Raw genomic sequence first — 21,681 nt, forward strand, 5'->3', positions numbered from 1 at the left:
ACCCGAGGACACCAAAACCTGCATATATATATATATATATATACTTTTATTAAGCAATTTCAACATGACAGATTATCAAACCATATAATCACATATGTTCTTTCCCCTCCCCCCCTTCAATCCCTCCCCCCCCCCCGGACTTCCCTCAGCTCCTCTCTCTGATTTCTTTGCACATATTATTCTCTGCATGTTATAAAATTGTACCTATCCTTGCCTTGTCTATCATGTAATCAACCAAGAATTTTGTGTATGTTTATTCAAAACCTGTCAAGGAGTCCAGTTCATTTTGTTGTCTTTTTAGATAATTTGTAAAAAGTTCCCATTCTTCCTTAAAGTCACAGTTGTCCTTACCATGCAACTCTGCATAACTCATCAATGTCTCTTGCCACTGTTCTTTCGTTGGGGTTTCCTCACTCTTCCATCCTTGTGCTATCAAGACTCTTGCCACTGTTGTAGCATACATAAATAAATTCTTTGTTTTTCTTGGCAGGTCTTGTCCTACAATCCCTAAAAAAAATGCTTCTGGTTTTTCTTTTACAAATGTCATTTTGAACATTTTTTTTTCAATTCGTTTTATATCATTTCCCATTTTTTTTTAACTTCTCTACATTCCCACCACATATGATAAAAAGTCCCTTATTTTTCTTTACATTTCCAACTTATGTTTGACACGGTTTTATACATTTTTGTTATCTGTATTGGTGTGATATACCATCTGTACATCATTTTCATATAGTTTTCTTTCAAAAGAGAACAATCTGTAAATTTCAAATTTACTTTCCAGAATTTTCCCCAGTCCTCAGTTCCCAGTTGTGTTGATGCTGTGATTGTCAACCCCTCAAGTCAACATGAGTCATTTGTTGTTGTTGTTGTGTGCAACTCTTCGTGACCCCATGGAACAGAGCACTCTATGCGCCAACAGTGTGATGCAGCAGCAAAGAAAGCTAACACTATTCTAGGCTGCATCAGCAGAAGTATAGTGTCCTGTTCAAGGGAAGTAAGAGTCCCACTCTATTCTGCCTTGGTCAGACCACACCTGGGGTACTATGTCCAATTCTGGGCACCGGAATTTAAGAAGGATGTTGACAAACTGGGACGCATGCAGAGGAGGGCAACCAAGATGATCAAGAGGAGACTGGGAGCAGATTTGATAGCCATCTTTAAATATCTCAAGGGCTGTCGCATAGAAGAGGGAACAAGCTTGTTTTCTTTTGCTCTGGAAGGTAGGACTGGAACCAATGGCTTCAATCTACAAGAAAGGAGATTCCGACTAAACATCAGGAATAACTTCCTGACAATAAGAGCTGTTCAGCCGTGGAACAATCTCCCTCTAGAGGTGCTTGACTTTCATTTTCTGGAGGTTTTAAAGCAGAGGTTGGACGGCCATCGTTTATGGATGCTTTAGCTGAGAGTCTTGCATGGGGGGGTTGGACTAAATGACCCTTGGGGTCCCTTCCAATGCTACAGTTCTACCTCTTCCACCCCCCCCCCAGAACATCTCTTGCATCATTCCTAGCTGCAATTTCTCACCCCTGCCCCCTTGCTTATATATTTTCTGGATTTCTATCTTTCTCAAGGGTTCATTGCTAAGCTGGGTTTTGAACCCTGGACTCCCAGGTCCTAGCCCAGCACTCTAACCCAGGCACCCCCAAACTCAGCCCTCTAGATGTTTTGGGACTACAACTCCCATCATCCCTAGCTAACAGGACCAGTGGTCAGGGATGAGGGAAATTGTAGTCCCAAAACATCTGGAGGGCAGAGTTTGGAGGTGCCTTCTCTAACCACTACACCACGCTGGCCTTTCCAACAGCGACCCAGATCTTGCCGCCTTCTAATCGCTAAGCCACACTCTTATTCCTTCCAGCTGCTGCTCTTAGAATTGGACGAGGATGTACAGCTTCATGGGTGGGGGCTTGTTCTGTGCCTCTCTGGGGAACATCCTCCTGGTGGTGTCGACGGTGACTGACTACTGGATGCAGTACCGATTGGCAGGCACCTTTGCTCACCAGGGACTCTGGAGATACTGCTTCCCTGGGAAGTGCTACATGCAGCTGGAGAGCATTGGTAAGAGACAGCTTGGAGCTTGTGTGTGCGTGTGGACTGTGAGAATCTTCAGGGATGCAGGAGAGGATATATTGTTTGATTATAGCCTTTCCAACTTATGTAAACAAGTTCACAATTTAGCAGAGTAACATTCCCCTTTTAAACTCACAGCTGATGCATTTGCTCAGGCTCACTAAAGCCTCTATAATAACTGTCCTGGTATTTCCCCCTTATTCCCTTATAAAAGATAAGACACGACACAGTCTTCTATAAAAGTATAAAAAGAGTTTACTCACTCACATTCTGTTCACAGTCAGATCCCAGAAGGCAGACTTAGCTTAGAAAAGTTACATACACCCGGAAACTATCTCATAAGGAGACAGTCCCTTTGTCCTCTCTTGGCTGGAGGCCAAGAGAGCATCTTTGGCTAAGCAGATGTTGCTTTTTCGACAAAAGTAGTCATAGAGAGAGAGATGGCTGCCCTGATCTGTGCTTTTGTCGTTACCTGCACAGGTGAGGCCACTCCCACCTCTAGTCACATGCAGAATAAGTCTGTCCCAGCCCAGAAGGAAACAGGAAGCTTACCTGCTTGCTGGAAAAACATTCACCCCCATGTGTAAACATGTTCACTCTAGGAATGTTGTACTTGACTGCTCTTGTGTTTCACATCCCACTGGACCTCCGTCGCACATTGAAGAAGCTCAGTGGCGATGATCTGATGATTTCACAAGCTAAGCTCTGCTCAGGGTTGGACCTATGTTAATCAGGCAGCGCATAGTTTAACTATGGAACTCACCACCACAGGATGCAGTGGTGGTCCCAGATTTGGACGGCTGTGAAAGAGGATTAGACAAATTTAAACAATATAGTATAAGTGATCAAAAGGAGAAAGATCGGAGACATAATAGGCTGAACTATACAATTACCAATGAGATTTGAAAGAGGGTAAGGATTTGCTGAATTTGATTGGGTAAAGGGGAACACAAAAAAGGAGGTGTGAGGAAGTCAAGAAAGAGGGTTAAATAAGTGTGAAGTTAAAAATTGGATTTTTTCTTTTTTATGTTTTTTATTATCTTTTTTGATAACTTTTTTGTGTATTTTCTGTTTTCTGTATTTTCTTTGTATTTTTGGCTATGTTGGTTTTTTTTCCTTTTTCTGTTTGTTGTATGTATGTATTTACTTTTTTGTAAAACTCTAATAAATATTTTATAAAAAAAAGAAAGAGGATTAGACAAATTAGACACTAAATGCCCTGGGTAAACAGGAACGTGTTCAAATTCCTCTAGAAATTTGAAGGAATGCTAGGGAGGGCATTCCACAACAGGGGAGCTGGCAGGGGGAAAGGCTGTGTCATGGGTCAACACCAACCAGGCTGCCCCGGATGGTGGCACTCCCTCTCCTGGCACGTGGGGGGGTGTAAAATGTACTAGTACTTGGGGGTGTAAAACTTGTACTTGAGGGGGTCCAGCCATGGCCATTCAGTGCAGCATAACCTCTAGACTAGATTGCTGCCTCTGAAGACAGTTTGGGATCTTCAGCTGCAGAATTCACTGGCCAAGGTGCTCCCTGGGGCAAGATGATATGAGCATATAATGCAGATCCTGACCCAATTGCACTGGCTGCCTATTACCGTAGTTTCCAGACCCAGTTCAAAGTGGTGGCTTTGACCTATAAAGCCATAAATGGCTCAGGACTGCAATAACATGAAAAACATCTTCATGTATGCGACAACGGTCGCAAGAGTTCTGGTAGCACAAGGATGGAAGACTGAAGAAACCCCAGCTAAAGAATCATGGCAAGAAAAATTGATGGACTATGCAGAACTGGCAAAACTGACATACAAGCTATGGGACAAGGATAACTGTGACTTTAAGGATGAATGGGAACCCTTTACAAAGTATCTGAAGACACAACAAAGCAAAGTGGACTCCTTGGCAGGTTTTGAATAAACATTCACAAACTTTTTATTGATAATAATCAGCTAAATAGTTTGAGGATCTATACAACTTTGTAACATGCAGAAAACAGCATTTTTAGAGAAACCAAAGGCTGAAACTGAGAGAAGTCGGGGGGTAGGGTGGGGGTAAGTGGGTTTTGTGGGGGGGAGGGAGGAAAAATGGGGGGGGGGCAAGGATGATATGTTTTTGGATAATATGTCTTGTTATAATTTTGAATAAAAAAAATTAAAACAAAAAAGGACTGCAATAACACAAGGACAGCCTCTCTCCGTATGAACCTACCAGGACCCTGCAATCATAAATGGAGGCACTTATCTGGATGCCTTCTCCACAACAGGTGTGGAGGGTGACCATGCAAGAACAGGCCTTTTCTTGGTGGCTCCCCATTTGTGGAATGCGCTCCCCAGGGAGGCTCACCTGGTGCCTCCTTTACGTATATTTATGCACCAGGCAACAAAAACATTCCTCTTCTCCCAGACTTTTGGCTAATTGAATAATATATGGCCTTTTAAATTCTGTGTTGGGTTTCTGTTTGTTTATTCCTATGTAATGTATTTGTGTGTTTTTATATTATAAACTGCCCTGTGATCCTCAAATGAAAGGATGGTATAGAAATTAAATAATTTTTCTTAATATTATTGCGGGCCATTCCTATTCTGCTCACCCTATTCTGCATTTAGCTAGGAATAGCATTCAGTAGCTCTCTTCTCTCAGTCTTATTCCCTGCAGCCTACTGGAATGCCACCCAGGCCTTCATGATCCTCTCTGCCCTCTCTTGCTTCGCTGGCATCATCACCGGCATCTTTTCCTTCGCCCAGTTCTCCACTTTCCAGCGCTTCAACAGATCCTTTGCGGCCGGCGTCCTGTTCTTCGTTTCCAGTAAGTGCCTCTTCTCTCGCACAGGTTGACCTCTTTCTCAAAGCTGCACAACTTGAAGCAGCACAGATGCCTAGAGGCAGATGCTGTGATTTCAGATGCAAAACCACAGGAGTATTCAGGTGAGGGCCCAGGTGCCACACCTGGGCCCCCAAGATGGGATGTGGTGGGGGTGGAGAAGGAGGCAAGGGGGGAATTTCAAACAAAGATATATACACACACATATGCACGCACATTATGTATGTAGATGTGTGTGTGTATATATATATATATATATATATATATATATGCAGGTTTTGGTGTCCTCGGGTGTCTTCCCGTGTAAAAGTTGGGGTGTCTAGGCGACGTTTCGACGAGGTCTCACTCGTCATCTTCAGGCTGGTGCTTTCGGCTTCTTGTTACTGGAACAGAGCGGGATCTCCAGTAACAAGAAGCCGAAAGCACCAGCCTGAAGATGACGAGTGAGACCTCGTCGAAACGTCGCCTAGACACCCCAACTATATATTTGCTTTCGTAGATTTTCACGGGTACAGGAATGCAGGTTTTGGTGTCCTCGGGTGTCTTCCCGTGTAAAAGTTGGGGTGTCTAGGCGACGTTTTGCACCTTTTGCAGCCTTTTGCACCAACCAAAAAATAGCCAATATCCTCAGAAACCCCAAGGATAAAATCCAGTTGGAAAACCAAGGGATCTATGAAATACCCTGCAAAGTCTGCCCAGCCACGTACATTGGACAAACAAACAGACGAATAAATGCACGTATCGCAGAACACAAGAATGCCGTCAAAAAAGAAGAAAAAACTTCCTCTCTTTTCCAACACATGAAAGAAACAGGACACGAAATTAATTTTGCAGATTCCAAATTGCTCTTTAACACGGAACATCACCACAAGAGAATAATCATGGAAGCCATCGAGATAGAGAAACACCCTCACAACATGAACAAGCGTGACGACACATCCCGCTTGCCAGACATCTGGAAATTAGCCCTCCCCACAAAAACTGACACCAGATCCAGAGGCACACAGAACGCCAACACCAATCAACCACACCAGACCCAAACCCAGACCCTCTCCACAGATGAATTACTGACACCATCCAGTAGCCAATCCATGGTGGCACCTCCGGATGCTGCACCCCCCTGCAATCCCTACACAGATCTGGCTGACACAAGCCACAAAACCACAGCTCGCCCCTATACACGAAGCCAAGCCAAAGCACAACTAAGTGCAATACAGCCATCTTCTCAGGAAAACTCTTCACAAAGTTCAAGAGGTCAAGACACAAAGACTTTAGCAACTAATCCACACCTAATGACCCACCTAAGTGGTACTCAGGATATCACTCAAGAAATCACTCAAGGTATCTCTCAAGTAATTAAGGAACAAAAGAAGAAAAGGCACACTAGCCTGGGAACTTCCTCTCTGCCCAGAACATTGGAGGCTAGACACCACACCCCCTCTACAGTATTTATAGGAACTCAAACATTGAGATCCCGCTCTGTTCCAGTAACAAGAAGCCGAAAGCACCAGCCTGAAGATGACGAGTGAGACCTCGTCGAAACGTCGCCTAGACACCCCAACTTTTACACGGGAAGACACCCGAGGACACCAAAACCTGCATATATATATATATATATACATACACACACAGTGCTTTCCCCCCTAAAAAAATGTTTAGGGGTACTCTTATTTTCCTACTCATATTGAAATACTGCCCCTCAATGAGGCCAAACTTGGATTCACAGAATGTTTAGGGACATGCGTACCCCCAGAAAAAAGCGCTCTCTCTGTCTGTGTTTGTGTGTGTATGTTTCACAACATTAAGTGAAAAAATAAAAAAGGAAACAAAAATGCAAAAAACAGGAAACAAAAATGCAAAAGGAAATAAAATGCATAAAAAATACAAAAGAATAAGATTTAAAACCAGCCACCATAATTCCACACATGCTTGCCTAAACAAAGGTATATAAGTGAAATATATGTTCTAAATATATATACGTTTCTTTATAGCCTACTATGTTTTAAAAATAAATGCAATGCAATTGGTCAACGTAAATGGACTCTTTGTGCCCAAACTATAGCTGACTCGTATTGATCCACGGGAAAGATCAATCTATGCCCCCCCTTTAATTAATGGATAGAAGATATGACAACTCTTGCAACACGTGAATAGACAACTCATATAGACATACATTGCTTATGGATGTATATATCTAATATTTATAGGACCCGAGACAGGAGATGCCTCTTTAAGAGCCAGCGTAGTGTCATGGTTGGAGTGTGCTGCACCAGGACCTGGGAAGACCAGGGTGCCAATCCCTGCTCAGCCATGAAGCCCACTGGGTGAACTTGGGACAGTCACTCACTCCCACCTTAACCAACCTTGCAGGGTCGTTCTGAGCATAAAATTGAGGGAAGGGAGGAGAAGTATGTTATGTCACCTTGAGCTCCTTGGAAGAAAGCTGGGGAATGAATGAATGAATGATTGCCAGCCACTGGGAACTGCAAGTTGGAAGAGAGACCTGTTGCGCTCAGATGCTGCTTACAAAATTCCATTGCGTATCTGGTTGGCCCCTCTGTGGACTTAGATGGACCTTTGGCGTGATCCAACAGGACTCTTTTCACATTCTTGTTGTTGGTTCATCAGTTCATCACATTAACTCTTCTTCCCTCCCTCCTCCTCTCTCCCTCCCATGTCGCAGCACTCTTTGTCCTTCTGGCGATGGGGATCTACACTGGGGTCACGGTCAGCTTCCTTGGCAAGCGATTTGGCGAGTGGCGTTTCTCCTGGTCTTACATCTTGGGCTGGGTTGCCCTCCTGATGACTTTCTTTGCAGGTGATGATTCTTGCGGGGGGGGGGGGCAAGAAAAATGGGTGAGTACGAAAGGAATGGTCCATTCTGAGGATCACAGGGTGGTTCACAATATTAAAAACATAGAACATTACATAGTCACAAACGAAAACAATAACCCCCAACGCACACACACTTTAAAAGGCCATAGGTTATTCAATTAGCCAAAGTCCTGGTTAAGGAGAAATATTTTTGTCTGACTCCTAGAGATATGTAATGAAGGTGCCAGGTGAGCCTCCCCGGGGAGAACGTTCCACAATCAGGGAGCCACAGCAGAAAAGGCTCCGTTCTTGTGTTGCTCCCCTCTGGACCTTTTGTGGAGGAGCACATAAAGAAGGGCTCAGAAGATGATCAGAGGGTCCGGGTTGGTTCCCAGAACTCCCTGGGTTGTGGGGGTGGAACTCTCGCTTTTTAAATCCAATGGAACCCATTAGCATTTCTCTGTTTCTATATTTTTATTACTTGATTTGCTTTATGTGCATCTGTTTGAATCAATACACTTTGGGGAGCGCTTGCAGGAGAAAGACGGGATATAAATTTGATGGACGGGATATAAATTTGATGGTGCTGACCTTTAAAGCCCTAAACGGCCTCGGTCCAGTATACCTGAAGGAGCGTCTCCACCCCCATCATTCTACCCGGACACTGAGGTCCAGCACCGAGGGCCTTTTGGCGGTTCCCTCACTGCGAGGAGCCAAGTTACAGGGAACCAGGCAGAGGGCCTTCTCGGTAGTGGTGCCCTCCCTGTGGAACGCCCTCCCACCAGATGTCAAAGAGAACAACAACTACCAGACTTTTAGAAGACATCTGAAGGCAGCCCTGTTTAGGGAAGCTTTTAATGTTTGATGTATCACAGTATTTTAATATTCTTTTGGAAGCCGTCCAGAGTGGCTGGGGAAACCCAGCCAGATGGGCGGGGTATAAATTATTATTATTATTATTATTATGGATAAATAAATAAAGTTCATTTTGTCATGCTAATTTTGCATTGACCTTTGCTAGGATTCTGCTATGTTGCATCCGATGAGAAATGCATTACAGAATCATACTAGATTATATTGCATCTTCTTTTCTCTCTCCTCCAATGTGCAGGTATATTTTACATGTGTGCCTACAAGATGCACAAATGCCAGCAACTGGCTGTGAACCGCTAAGATTTCGGCACCCACCATGGCTCTGCAATGTTTAAAGAACTGACGTGTGAGAGGTAGAGAATGGTGTTGTGTGAAAAAAAAGAGAAATGGCTCTTTAAGAAATGCTCATCATTTGAGGCAAAGAAGCTCAGCTGGAATCCCATGGTTCAGATATCAGCCCAGGCATGCACTCACTGGATGACTCAACCTCAATGCCTGCAATACAGAAATAATGACACTGGCCTACCTTACAGGGTTGTTGTAAGGATTACTGTATGGTGATGCACAAAAAATGTTTGGAGAAGGGGCTTTTCCTGGGATGGAAGCAAAGCAGTCAAAGAAGAGCTTCAGTGCACATTGTGGAGCTGCTGAAAGCATTGATCCATTAAAAAAAACCTGGTAACTCTAGTCCAAACTGTTATTATTGTCTTCAGCTTCCTAGCTTGGTGATGCCATGTCATATAGCAGAAGTGAGGAAGTCCTGCTACTTTCAGAGCCTCAGCTTTAAGTGATATTGCCAAACCATCATTTCCACTAACCATTATTTCAATCACAAACCATTATTTCTGTTGCATGTGTAAAGGTAAAGGTAAAGGGACCCCTGACCATCAGGTCCAGTTGTGACCGACTCTGGGGTTGCGGTGCTCATCTCGTTTACTGGCCAAGGGAGCCGGCGTACAGCTTCCGGGTCATGTGGCCAGCATGACTAAGCCGCTTCTGGCAAACCAGAGCAGCACACGGAAATGCCGTTTACCTTCCCGCCAGAGCGGTACCTATTTATCTACTTGCACTTTGATGTGCTTTTGAACTGCTAGGTTGGCAGGAGCTGGGACCGAGCAACAGGAGCTCACCCTATCGCGGGGATTTGAACCGCTGACCTTCTGATTGGCAAGTCCTCGACTCTGTGGTTTAATCCACAGCGCTACCTGTCCCTATTGCATATGTACAGGGTTGGAGTAGCTTATATGGCTTCCATCAACTGCCTTCCCTGAGAGTCCCTAATGCTCTCCTAAACAGAAGGATTTGTAAGTGAAGAAATGCTCCCAAACCATGGTTTATTGGTTCAGAAACGAAACAACAGTTTACCCAAACTTTAATTTGCAAACCAACTGCGAAGCATAGTTTCATATCCTGGTTTGGTGGTTATTCATGAACTATGGTGTTGGTTAGCCTACCATGTTAAACTGGGGGTGGCTAAGCTGGAGCTCTGCAGATGCCGTTGGACTCCAGTTTCCAACAACCTCAGTCAGCATGGCCAACCATCATGGATTATGTGAGTTGTGGCCCTCAGAATGTTAGTAGACTCCAAGTCAGCATTCCAGCATTAAACCATAGCTTTGGTTTTGCCCAACTCTCTGCTGATATTCTGCAACTGACCAGCTACCTTGGATGCGAAAGTAGGGAGGATGGGATCTCCTTCCCTGCTGCTATTGCCCGCCCAATACATTTTGGCACCTGAAGCACACCGCAGAATGACAGCCACCTTCCTGGCCAGGGAAGGAGTGGTGAGTGAAGCTCTACATCAGGAACAAGTGGGGAATAAAGATCTACATTGGGATCTGGTGCCCCTGTGAATTGTGCTGCCCGAGGCAGCCACCTGACCTTGTCTAATGGGTGGTCCGGCCCTGCTTGCTATTAACTCATGCACTGCCACACATCAGAGCTTAAGGAGAAGGGCTTCCAGATGAGGAAGTACTGAGTCCTGGCATCTCTTCAGCACTTCAAGGCATTGTGTACCATGTTTGATCACGTAAGGCTTGGCTCCCCTGTGCCCTTGTTCAGAACCACGTCTCTACACAGAAGGAAGACTTCCTTTCTACAGTGTTTGTATTAAAAGGCCACCACCCATCACACTTTCTCTGCTCGGAAATACTCGTGTGAAGGTACCTCGTTAAATGCTTTCAACTGTTTAGCAGAGTTTTCTGGAAAGCAGGAGTCAGCAACTGAAGTTACTCTTTGTTATGTACTGAATTGAATAGGCTCCAAAATGCAGCAGTCTGGTTGGTCCTAGAACAATAGGATCCAAAATGCAGCAGTCTGATTGGTCCTAGAACAATGCAGCAGTATGATTGGTCCGCAGGAGCCACCCAATCCAGCTCCAGGTGGAAATGAATCCACAACCTGATTGGCCTACAGGAGAATCCCGGAATTAGCCAATCACGTGCAGCCCATTATGTAAATAATGTATATAAAGCAGATATTTTGGGGGAACATTCATTCCTCCTTACCACTATAAGCTGAATAAAGAGCATGAAGTCCACTCTTGACTCCACGTATATTTCATTCTTAGAGATGGAACACTCACCGACACCGTGAAATCTTGGTCAAGAGTTTTATTACTTGACCGGTCACAAAAGCATTATGGTAGCAACTATATACAATCGTTAAAGCAACAGCTATAATGGCACACTTTAAGTTACAGTCTCTCTCTCTCTCTCGCAATGGCGTAGTCACAGACACAGTCCATCGGCAGTCCTGACAGCAGATTTGCAGGCAGCATTCGTTGGTCAGGGGTCTGCTGTTTGCGAAAACGATACTTCCTTTTTTTATTGACACTTCCAGCTGAAGCTGCGCATGTTCAGAGTGCCACTCTCCTATATGAATGAGTGTTCTAGAAACTTCTACCTGTTTCTGAAGAATGATTCCCTCACAGTCTGGCCCTTCCTCCATTCTACCAGTCGGCTACTGCAGGAAATAGGAGGTCTTCTTACATGTGTCTAGCTTCTTCTTTGCCTCTGGCCTGGCACTTTGGGGACCTTCTCTCGCTTCTCCTTCTCCTTGGGGTGGGGTGGGGTGGATGGAGGGGTGTCTCAGCTGTGATCTGGGGGGTTGTAAATGTAGGTGTATGGCTTCTGAGATCCTCATCAACATTCCATGTATACCCTCCAGTTCATCAGAGATGGCCTTTGCCATGGAAGCTCTGGTCTGTACTGAAATCCATGCTGAGGGGCCTACTGCTCATTCAGCTGGGCTCTGCATTCACTTTCCAAGTTACGGCCTGAGACGGGCACATCATGCACCTCATCCATGAATGCGTCCTCTTCACAGGAGGTGAGCCAGGGTACTGAGATGCTGCTCCAGGGTCTCTACTAGTCCTGTACAGTTGCATAGGTTTTTTCCCCATGGAGCCCAGAGCCAAGTGTATCAATAGCAGCCCCACACGAAACAGCACCTCGACGCCCCCCCTCACTGAGGAAGGTATCCTGGACCTTCAGCCCCACTGAGAAGGTCAGGGTGTGGGCAAAGAGGAACATAAACTATTCTGGCATGTGGAGGAGAGGGTCCACACCATGCTTCTGCAAGTGCTTAAGTGCCTTGAGACAAACCCTGCACAGGAGGTCAACAGACACTTCACTGTCCAGCAGAAGGGCCTCCTGCCAGGATAAGCAAATGTCATGCAAATCTGTCGTCTCAAGTGTCCTCTTTTTGGGTGATGCCTAAGTGCCCACCTGGATAAATTGGAACCTGGAAATCAATTACCCATGGATTGAAACAAAAGCCAGATGAAATTTATAATGCTGTCCTATTTTAGCAGCACCATGAATTAGGCTGGATTCTGCTTCATGTAAGGATGCAAAATTGCATGGAAAGATGTAAGGTTTTCTCCACAAAATTACAAAACAACAACAACCTTTCCTGTTGCTGGACAATATGGAACCGATTGGCTAGAATCTTTGAGGATGGAAAGCCCCAAGAATCTGATTGGTCAGAATTCACATGGATTGGAAGCGTCTGGAGCACCCGAGTCGCCTAGGCAACCAGATGAATTTCAGAAGAAGTAGATGTTTCTCCATCTCATCCTCATCACAAAGGACAGCGAAAAATGGCACAAAGGTGAGGCTGAGATCCTATTGTGCGGAGGGGGCCATACGGGTGAGATATTGTGCCCCCAACAAGTGTTGCCCAATTTCATTTAAAAGGCATGAGGAAATTGAAAGACAAGAGCAAGGTCAGAGGTCCTGGGGTGGATCTACACCAGGCACCCGCAAACTTGGTCATCCAGATGTTTTGGAACTACAATTCCCATCATCCCCGACCACCGGTTCTGTTAGCTAGGGATGATGGGAGTTGTAGTCCCAAAACATCTGGAGGGCTGAGTTTGGGGATGCCTGATCGACACACTGGGCTGGGGGGCGCTATAAATAACTGAGACATTAAATCATTATGACAAAAGAAAAACAGCCTATAGAAACACTATACAGTGGTACCTTTGGTTCTCAAACTTAATCCGTTCCGAAAGTCCACTCCAAAACCAAAGCATTCCAAAACCAAGGCATGCTCTCCCATAGAAAGTAATGCAAAATGGATTCATCTGTTCCAGACTTTTAAAAACCCCTAAAACAGCAATTTAACACAAATTTTACTATCTAACAAGACCATTGATCCATAAAATAAAAGCAATACGCAATGTACTGCAGTCACACAATCAATCCATTAGTAGCTGAACTGGGTTCCACACAGTCACAAAAACAAAACAAAAAGAGCAGCAAAAATGCAAAATAAATAGCAAACATAGACAGACCTCAGCGTAACACTCAAAACGGAAGTGTGGAGCTCAAAATGAAGCACATTTGGCTTCCAGAAAAAGTTCACAAACAGGAACACTTACTTCTGGGTTTGCAGTGTTTGGTTTCCATGTTGTTTGAGTACCAAAGTGTTTGAGAACCAAGGTACCAACTGTAGAAACGTTTTGTGCTCTCCGCTGCCATCTGGTGTTGCATGTTTATAACACAATGAAATCACTGTTTTCTGACTAATGTAGCTGAGTCCCTGGTTTTCCCCCAAGAGCTCTTTTTTCAGCAACCTAATTTGCAGGGTGGGTGGGACGTGGGTGGCGCTGTGGGTTAAACCACAGAGCTTAGGACTTGCCGATCAGAAGGTCGGCGGTTCAAATCCCTGCGACAGGGTGAGCTCCCGTTGCTCAATCCCTGCTCCTGCCAACCTAGCAGTTCGGAAGCACGTCAAAGTGCAAGTAGATAAATAGGTACCGCTCTGGCGGGAAAGTAAACGGCGTTTCCGTGCGCTGCTCGGGTTTGCCAGAAGTGGCTTAGTCATGCTGGCCACATGACCCGGAAGCTGTATGCGGGCTCCCTTGGCCAATAAAGCGAGATGAGCGCCACAACCCCAGAGTCGGTCACAACTGGACCTAATGGTCAGGGGTCCCTTTACCTAATTTGCAGGGTGGGTGGGTGGAGTTCTTTAGTCCTTGCTGTTTTGGGAAAGGGAAATCCCTACTGACCTACTCAAACTCACCCAGAAATGTATCCGTCGGTCCTTATCTACCTTGTCCGACTGCACCTTTCTTTTGCCTTGCACCTTTTCACGTCCCTGATGGTAATGCTTCCTCTCCTGTCCTCCACGCAGCAGGCCCACTTCCACGATGTCCTTAAGAATGCTAGCACGCCTCGATCTCTTGATGGAACCGCTGCGGATCAGCAGCGCCATCTGCTCTGCTGGAAGCTTGCTGCTGGAGTTTATTTCCCTGAGTACCCCCTACTGGGTACTGCAAAGTACCAAAAAAGGCCTGGTTCACAGTGGCCTCTGGACTATCTGCGTGGGTCCAGATTGCACCATGTATTGGTTCAATCTACTCGGTAAGGTCTTTTCCACTTCTGTATCTTTCTATAAAATGCAAGCATGTCAAAACTGGGTTTCCAAGTATCTGGACGTGCCTATAAGTTAGGAACAGACAGCGGCGTTTCCAGTCAATGTACAGGCCTCCAGATTCTGCTATATATAAACAGTACAATACAACAACAGAAATAATGGCATGTATGATAGCTCAGGTAGTATCAACACATAGGGCTACGGCAAGGGTTACCAGGTCAGGAACGTCATAGACCCTGTGATTTCAGAGCCCAAACCTGAGACCTAGTCTGAATATATATGCTGTGAAAATGCTTTTTAAAAAAAATGTTTAAAAATATATATTGAATTTCCCATAACCTCACCATCACACCATCACCATCTAGTGTCACATTTGTACAATGCACATAAAACGTTCTATTTGCAGAGGTGTCCCCACTGGTGATGTCATGGGGTGGGCCCCTATGATGTCATTAAACATTAACCACAGTCTCTGAGACCATTTGCAAAGATGAAGCTTAATTGGGAGAGGGAAGGAGTGAAGGGAGGGGGGCAGGATGCAGTGTCTTCTTCTTCTTCTTCTTCTTCTTCTTCTTCTTCTTCTTCTTCTTCTTCTTCTTCTTCTTTGTCTTCTTCTTCTTCTTCTTCTTCTCTCACCTGCCACTTGGAGGAGGGAAGACAAACCTGAAGACTCCAGCTCAGTCCTGGAGGTCTAGTACCCCTAGTTGCAGCAATGGGTAGTAGAACTCAAAAAAAAAAGAGTCTTAAAGATGCCCTTATTTCACACATTAAAAGAGGCAGAGGGTTATGAAGATATTTTGAAATAGAGTAAGAAATAAAGGCCTCCACCATATGACATAGAAATGGATTTTCCCAGTTGATTGGAGACACTCAAATTATACACCATTTCTCCCCAGCAATTGCCAGATTCCAACAGGAGTGCCAACTTGGCCCCATGACTGCGGCTGCCTGGGGCCATGGGTGCCATGCAGCGTGCATGGCCCTGGCACCAAAATTTGTGGATGCCCGGCCCCTTCATGGGGAATTTTGTAGGTTCTCGGGCGCCCAGAGAGCCAATACCTATGGATTCCAAATGTTCTCGTACCATAATGATAGCTGCAGCATCTTCCACCTTTGTGCAAAAGATATAGTTAGTTAAGGGTACTTTCTGGGAACCGTAGTTCTGTGGCACTTAAACTACAGTGCCCAGAATTCTTTGGGGGAAAGTCATGTGCTTGAAATATATGGCGTGTACCCAGCCTTGATGGCCTACAAAATCCCATCAGCGCTAGCATTCTACGAACAGAACGACCATGTTGTAAGTCCATGACACCCACACTGTATGTTTAAAGAACATGGCTTCCTCTAAAGAACCCTGGGAACCGTAATGTAGTGGTAAAACTACAGTTCCCAGAATTCTTTGGAGGAAGCCATGTACCCCCAAAGTGCTGTTTCTACCAGTTAATGTTACAAAAGTGACACCAAGTTTGTCAAAACGTTTGACTTTAAAAGGGAGGGGGGGGTAAGGCAAATTTGTGGAGGGTGTGGCTGACAAGTGCTACTTGTCATGATGATGGCATTCAAACCTCCAAGATCAGAAGGTGCATGTCTTTGAATACCAGTCCCTGGGAACAGCAATTGGACAGGGTCATTGTGCTCACATCCTGATTATGGACTTCCCATGCTGTGCACCCTGGGGCAGGGCGAGAATTCCAGGGGGGTGGGGGTGATGTCACCTCCCTCAGGGATGACACCCCAGGATGGTCCTACACACAAGTAGGAGTCTGGCAGAGACACATGCCTGACTGGCATGTTCTCTCCCTCCTGGTCATTCGTTCGGGAGACTCAAAATCTTTCTCCAGCCCGAACATCACAGTGACTGATACCTTAGAGGCATCAGACACTTCAGGATCAGCAGAGGATAGGCAGTTCAGCGTACAGACTCAGTAGCGCAGCATTTGGCTAAACTACATTTATTTACATATACAGTGGTACCTCGGGTTACATACACTTCAGGTTACATACACTTCAGGTTACAGACTCCGCTAACCCAGAAATAGTGCTTCAGGTTAAGCACTTTGCTTCAGGATGAGAACAGAAATCGTGCTCCAGCGGCATGGCAGCAGGAGAAGGCCCCATTAGCTAAAGTGGTGCTTCAGGTTAAGAACAGTTTCAGGTTAAGTACGGACCTTCTGAATGAATTAAGTACTTAACCCGAGGTACCACTGTACACACTCGGAGCATCGTAACTCAGCTTCTTCCTTTTCAGCATCAGACAGCAAAGAGAAAGAACAAAGGACAAATGTCCTACATCACGGTAACACAGTAATACAAACATCCTGTCTCCGTGACTTCCCACAATGTGGAATGAAAACATACTTGGTCATGTGATAAGAACAATCCCATGACTGCAACATGTGAAAGGAATCCTAACCCTAGCCATCCACGTGGGTGGGGCGGCGATGTCACCCCCCTCAGGGATGATACCCGGGGCAGATCGTATCCACTGCACCCCCCTTCCTCTGCCAGTGTCCATAGGGACTGTGGCAAAGAGAATGCCGGCCTAGATAGGCCATTGGTTTGATCCAACAAGACTCCTCTTAAATTCTTACGTCAACTTTCTTCTTTAAGCCGGGAGCAAGAATGGGTTGCCTCGACCGCTAGCCTACTCAGAGTAGCCCAACTAAAATTCATGGACATGACTAACTCAGGTGCACTGATTTTAGTGGCACTACTTTGTCGGTGACTACCAGTCACTCTACCCAGAATCCTTGCCCTTCCTAACGCTTCCTTTTCTGAACCACAGCCATACATATCCACTTCACCCGAACCTTCCTGGTGATTGCATGTTTCTGCAGCTTCTTTTCTCTGTTGTGCGTCTGCATCTCGTTTGAACGTGACCTGCTATTCAATATATCCCTGCTGAGAGCCGCCGTCACCTTCAGCCTCGTTTCAGGTAACCCCAATGTGGGTTCTTATCCCAGAAGGGCTCATGTGGATCAGTGATAGAGCACTTGCTTTGCATACAAAAGCTCCCAGGTTCAATCCCCACCATCTCCAGTAGAGTTGAGAAAGAAGACTCCTTTCCTGGGAATCCCAAAGAGCTGCTGCTAGCTAGTCAGGATTCTTCAACCTTGAGTCCCTAGAAGACAACAACTCCCACCTTCGTTGACCATTGACAAAGCTGCCTGGGTAGGACAGGTCTTGTTGTAGGCCAACAATACCTGGGGAACCAAGAGTGAAGACTCCTGTCCTGAAACCCTGGCTTACCTGGTAGCAAACATATCAAATCCTGAGTCCTCACAGGTCCATAGTCCAAACCGAAGCACAGTCCCGCAGAGATCCTGGAGCACCCAAGCTGTGGTCCATCAACAATGGACAGCTGAGCAGACACAGCACCTCAGCTCCTCTGCCATTTTATGCCTTGCATGCTGACTGCGGCATTTGGGTTTGGCAAGGCATGGGATCCTCACCTGTTCCAAGCCTACTCCAGCTGAGGAATCACCCACCTCCTCCCAGAGCTAGCGAGCCCCACCTGGCCAGCTAGGGAGCTGGGCTGTGAGTCCTTGCCTGCCTCAGCCTCCTGGAGTGCCCCACTCGCTGCTCCCTATGCCTCAGAGCCTGCCATGTTTGCGGAGATAGGGTCCCCTCTGGCTCTGGTGATGGGTTCTGTTGTTCTGGTTCCTGTGCACTCCCCTCCATCTCTTCGTCATCCTCTGTCACCCCAGGAGTGCTTCCTGCACCAACCTCACCTTCCCCATCCCCAGCTTGCCCTGGTGTGTGCCAGTTCTGGCTACACCAGGCAGAGGGCCTTCTTGGTAGTGGCGCCTGCCCTGTGGAACGCCCTTCCATCAGATGTCAAGGAAATAAACAACTACCTGACTTTTAGAAAACATCTGAAGGCAGCCCTGTTTAGGGAACTTTTCAATGTTTGATGTTTTATTGTGTTTTTAATATTCTGTTGGAAACTGCCCAGAGTGGCTGGGGAGGCCCGACCAGATGGGTGGGTTATAAGTTGTTGTTGTTGTTGTTGTAATTTTATTTATACACCTCTTGCCAGGATCTTCTTCAGGTAAATTCTTACCTTTATTTCCAGGCCATTGATGGACTGTGAGCTGTGACTATTGGGTATGTGTGTTGGGGTTGGGTTGGGTTTTTTTGTATGTTAGTGTTTTATATTATTTTCTTCCTATGCAATTATGTTGTTTTGTTTTTAATTTATATATTCTCATTTTTAAAATCTCCTTTTTTTGCCCCCAGCTCTCTTAATCTTGATTGGTATGGCGATATTTACATACGTGCAGAGGCACTCGCAACCTTACACCAATTATTCACTCGCATTCGGTTCGTCCTATGGCTTGGGCTGGGCTTCCGTTCCTATGCACCTCATTACAGGTGAGTTGAGCTTTGCACATGGGCCCCAAACATCTGCAGGTGTGGCCTTAGCCTTGTCACTTCTTAATTATGAGAGGGGGAAAGGCTAGAGTTGAGCCTAGAAATGGAGGAGATTCAGATGGTAGACATTCTGGGTGGTTTTGGTCCAGACTGCAAGGGAACAATACGCTTCAGGTTACAGACTCCGCTAACCCAGAAATAATGCTTCAGGTTAAGAACTTTGTTTCAGGATGAGAACAGAAATCGTGTTCCAGCAGCATGGCAGCAGCAGGAGGCCCCATTAGCTAAAGTTGTGCTTCAGGTTAAGAACAGTTTCAGGTTAAGTACGGGCCTCTGGAACGAATTAAGTACTTAACCTGAGGTACCACTGTAATTTAAAGAAAACCTTCCTGCAAGTTGGGGCAGGGGATAAATTTGATTCAGTTCACATTAAAGGCAAAACTATCAATATCACACTTTCCAAACCGATATGAGAACGGAAACCCAGCCATCCTTCAAAATTCGCACTTCTCAAAATTTTGTGTTGCAGTTCTACAACCAATGTTTGCCAAAAAAATATATGCATATGTTAAGGGAACAGGTGCATCAAAACGACTATATTAGTCAAAGGAACGTACAAAATTCACTTTCCAGTGGTATCTTGGTTCTCAATCTTAATTCGTTCTGGAGGTCTGTTCCAAAACCAAGGTGCACTATCCCATAGAAAGTAATGCAAAATAGATTGGTCTGTTCCAGACTTTTAAAAACAACCCCTAAAACAGCAATTTAATGAATTTTACTATCTAACGAGACCATTGATTCATAAAATGAAAGCGATAAACAATGTACTGCAGTCACAAAATCAATCAGTAGCTGAACTGGGTTCAAACACAGTCACAAAAACAAAACAAAAAAGAGCCGCAAAAACACAAAATAAATAGCAAAAACCAGACAGACCTCAGCGTAACACTCAAAATGGAAGTGTGGCACTCAAAACAGAAGCGTAACACTCAAAATGGAGCATGTTCGACTTCCAAAAAAAGTTTGCAAACTGGAACACTGGGTTTGCAGTGTTTGAGTACCAAAGTGTTTGAGAACCAAGGTACCACTGTATTGGGGGGAAAGTGTTTGCAAAATTGTGTACATTAGCCCAAAGTGTACACAACAATTTATTTAGCTGTGAAAAATTGCACTAAAAAGCTGGACGGTTTTAATGAGGTTTTCTTTAAAAAAGGAAAATTCAGATTGCTGCAGAAATGTAGAGAACTGAATTTAAAATTGACTAAGTCTGGCCCTAGCTCAGGGATCTCAGAGAACCGATGGGCTTATACAAACTCCTTTCTTTCATGTGTTAGTTTTTATTTATTTATGGGGTGTGTACATTTGCCAGACATTGCTCAGAGTTTCACATTCTGAGTTTCTTTCTCACGCTGCAGAGAATGGTGGAATCAGGAGCAGGTGAGAGGATCTGAGTCTTACATGTTTTTGCAGTGAAGAGGAATTGGGATTGCCAAATATGCAGATTGTTATATCTATATTTATACTGGAAGGAGTAAAGAAAGGGGCAGCTGAAACAGTATTTCAAAAGCTAGCAAAAAAGCCCAGCAATTCAGCTATAATCCTAAAAGAGAAAATTCTAATTTTCCAAGGGTAAAATGGGGGTGGGGAGAGTGAGCTCAGAAAAGCCCCCACCATGTGAACTCATAACACCAAATTAAGAGATGAAATCCAGAATTTGCTCCCACTCAGGTTGATAATTTAATTCTCCTGGACCTGCTGATTGCCCAGGAAATGCATTATTTGTTTTGCAGCATGTCTGGGGAATGGGGGGACTTTAAGAAACAAGTACCAGAAAGTAGGTGTTTGAGCTGTGCAGACTAGCTGAGGAGGCAAATGATCTGATGACCAGAGAAGCATGAGGAATTGGATTCCTATCAGGACCTGAGGTGTTTTGTATTTTAGGAGCTAAAATCTCTCTCTCCCCCCTCCTGTTTTCTTCCACCTAGCTGTACTACAAATATTGAGTCACAAAACATCTACCTACTAAGTCTGGAGGCCCAACTCTGCCACCGGGACCAGAAGAACTGCCAATAAGAGCATGGCTGCTCTCCTATCATGAAATCTCAGACGTGGGATATTTCTCTGGGTTAAGTATAGCCATATTCCGGGTATCACGATGGTGTAGGACACAATGATGGAAAGTGCCTTGCTTGTCTCAGTGCAAATGTAATGGCCGGACCATGGTTTGACTTACATCAGTGGGCTTCCGGTTTGCCCCAGTTCCCATGAACAAACCATGGCTTGCCATGACATAACACTTTGGCAAACTGTGGCTTACTCTAAGGATGGTTTGCCTCCACAATTCAACTGGAAACCTGCTTGTGCAAACTATAGTCGACCTGCATGTCTTACTAGACCTTGACTTATCCACTCTTGAGATTAAAAAGGCTATTTTCAGTGCTAACTCGTTGTGATGATTTCCCCTGCAAGTATAATGTGATATAAACAGAGTGTTGGACTTTGTCTGGAGAGACCCAAGTTCAGATCCTTGCTTGCTGGGTGGCATGGGTTCAGTCACCATCTCTCAGCCAGAACGACTTTGCAAGATGGTTGTATGGGGGGAAAAAGCAGGGAGGAGAAACACGTCTCCATAGAGAATGACCGAGATAAACCAAAAACCAAAAAACCTGACATGATAAATAAAGTGCATTGCTTCACCCCTCATTTGGTTTGCCTCCTTTTTGGCATGTCTACACTGCAGAAGATGGATTGAAGAAATGTGAACATTTTTGGAGCTTTAGTGATGGTATGAAAAACGTTCTCACTGCATTGAGTACAACTGCACTGTTTTCTGTACTGG

The 21,681-nt window shown here is 45.1% G+C and overlaps 2 protein-coding genes across 3 annotated transcripts; both read left to right on the forward strand.

Moving 5' to 3' along the window:
- The first annotated feature begins 1,867 nt into the window (after nucleotides 1-1,867).
- On the forward strand, nucleotides 1,868-9,264 carry LOC310850144 (lens fiber membrane intrinsic protein-like). The gene is made up of 4 exons (XM_083751266.1): nucleotides 1,868-2,064; nucleotides 4,716-4,880; nucleotides 7,579-7,713; nucleotides 8,821-9,264. The coding sequence occupies exons 1-4, from the start codon at nucleotides 1,890-1,892 to the stop codon at nucleotides 8,880-8,882; spliced, it is 537 nt and encodes a 178-aa protein (XP_083607392.1). The 5' UTR covers nucleotides 1,868-1,889; the 3' UTR covers nucleotides 8,883-9,264.
- Nucleotides 9,265-12,572: 3,308 nt separating this feature from the next.
- On the forward strand, nucleotides 12,573-21,285 carry LOC310851742 (protein NKG7-like). Of its 2 annotated transcripts, none has more exons than XM_083754411.1 (5): nucleotides 12,573-12,695; nucleotides 14,226-14,455; nucleotides 17,254-17,403; nucleotides 18,708-18,842; nucleotides 20,828-21,285. In XM_083754411.1, the coding sequence occupies exons 1-5, from the start codon at nucleotides 12,685-12,687 to the stop codon at nucleotides 20,866-20,868; spliced, it is 567 nt and encodes a 188-aa protein (XP_083610537.1). In that variant the 5' UTR covers nucleotides 12,573-12,684; the 3' UTR covers nucleotides 20,869-21,285. The 2 variants fall into 2 exon arrangements, with proteins under 2 accessions (XP_083610537.1, XP_083610538.1); XM_083754412.1 differs by having other exon boundaries at nucleotides 12,607-12,695; nucleotides 14,229-14,455.
- The last annotated feature ends 396 nt before the right edge of the window (nucleotides 21,286-21,681 follow it).

This window comes from Podarcis gaigeae (assembly GCF_964106915.1).
Source record: "Podarcis gaigeae genome assembly, chromosome: 8".
Classification (NCBI taxonomy): Eukaryota; Metazoa; Chordata; class Lepidosauria; order Squamata; family Lacertidae; genus Podarcis; species Podarcis gaigeae.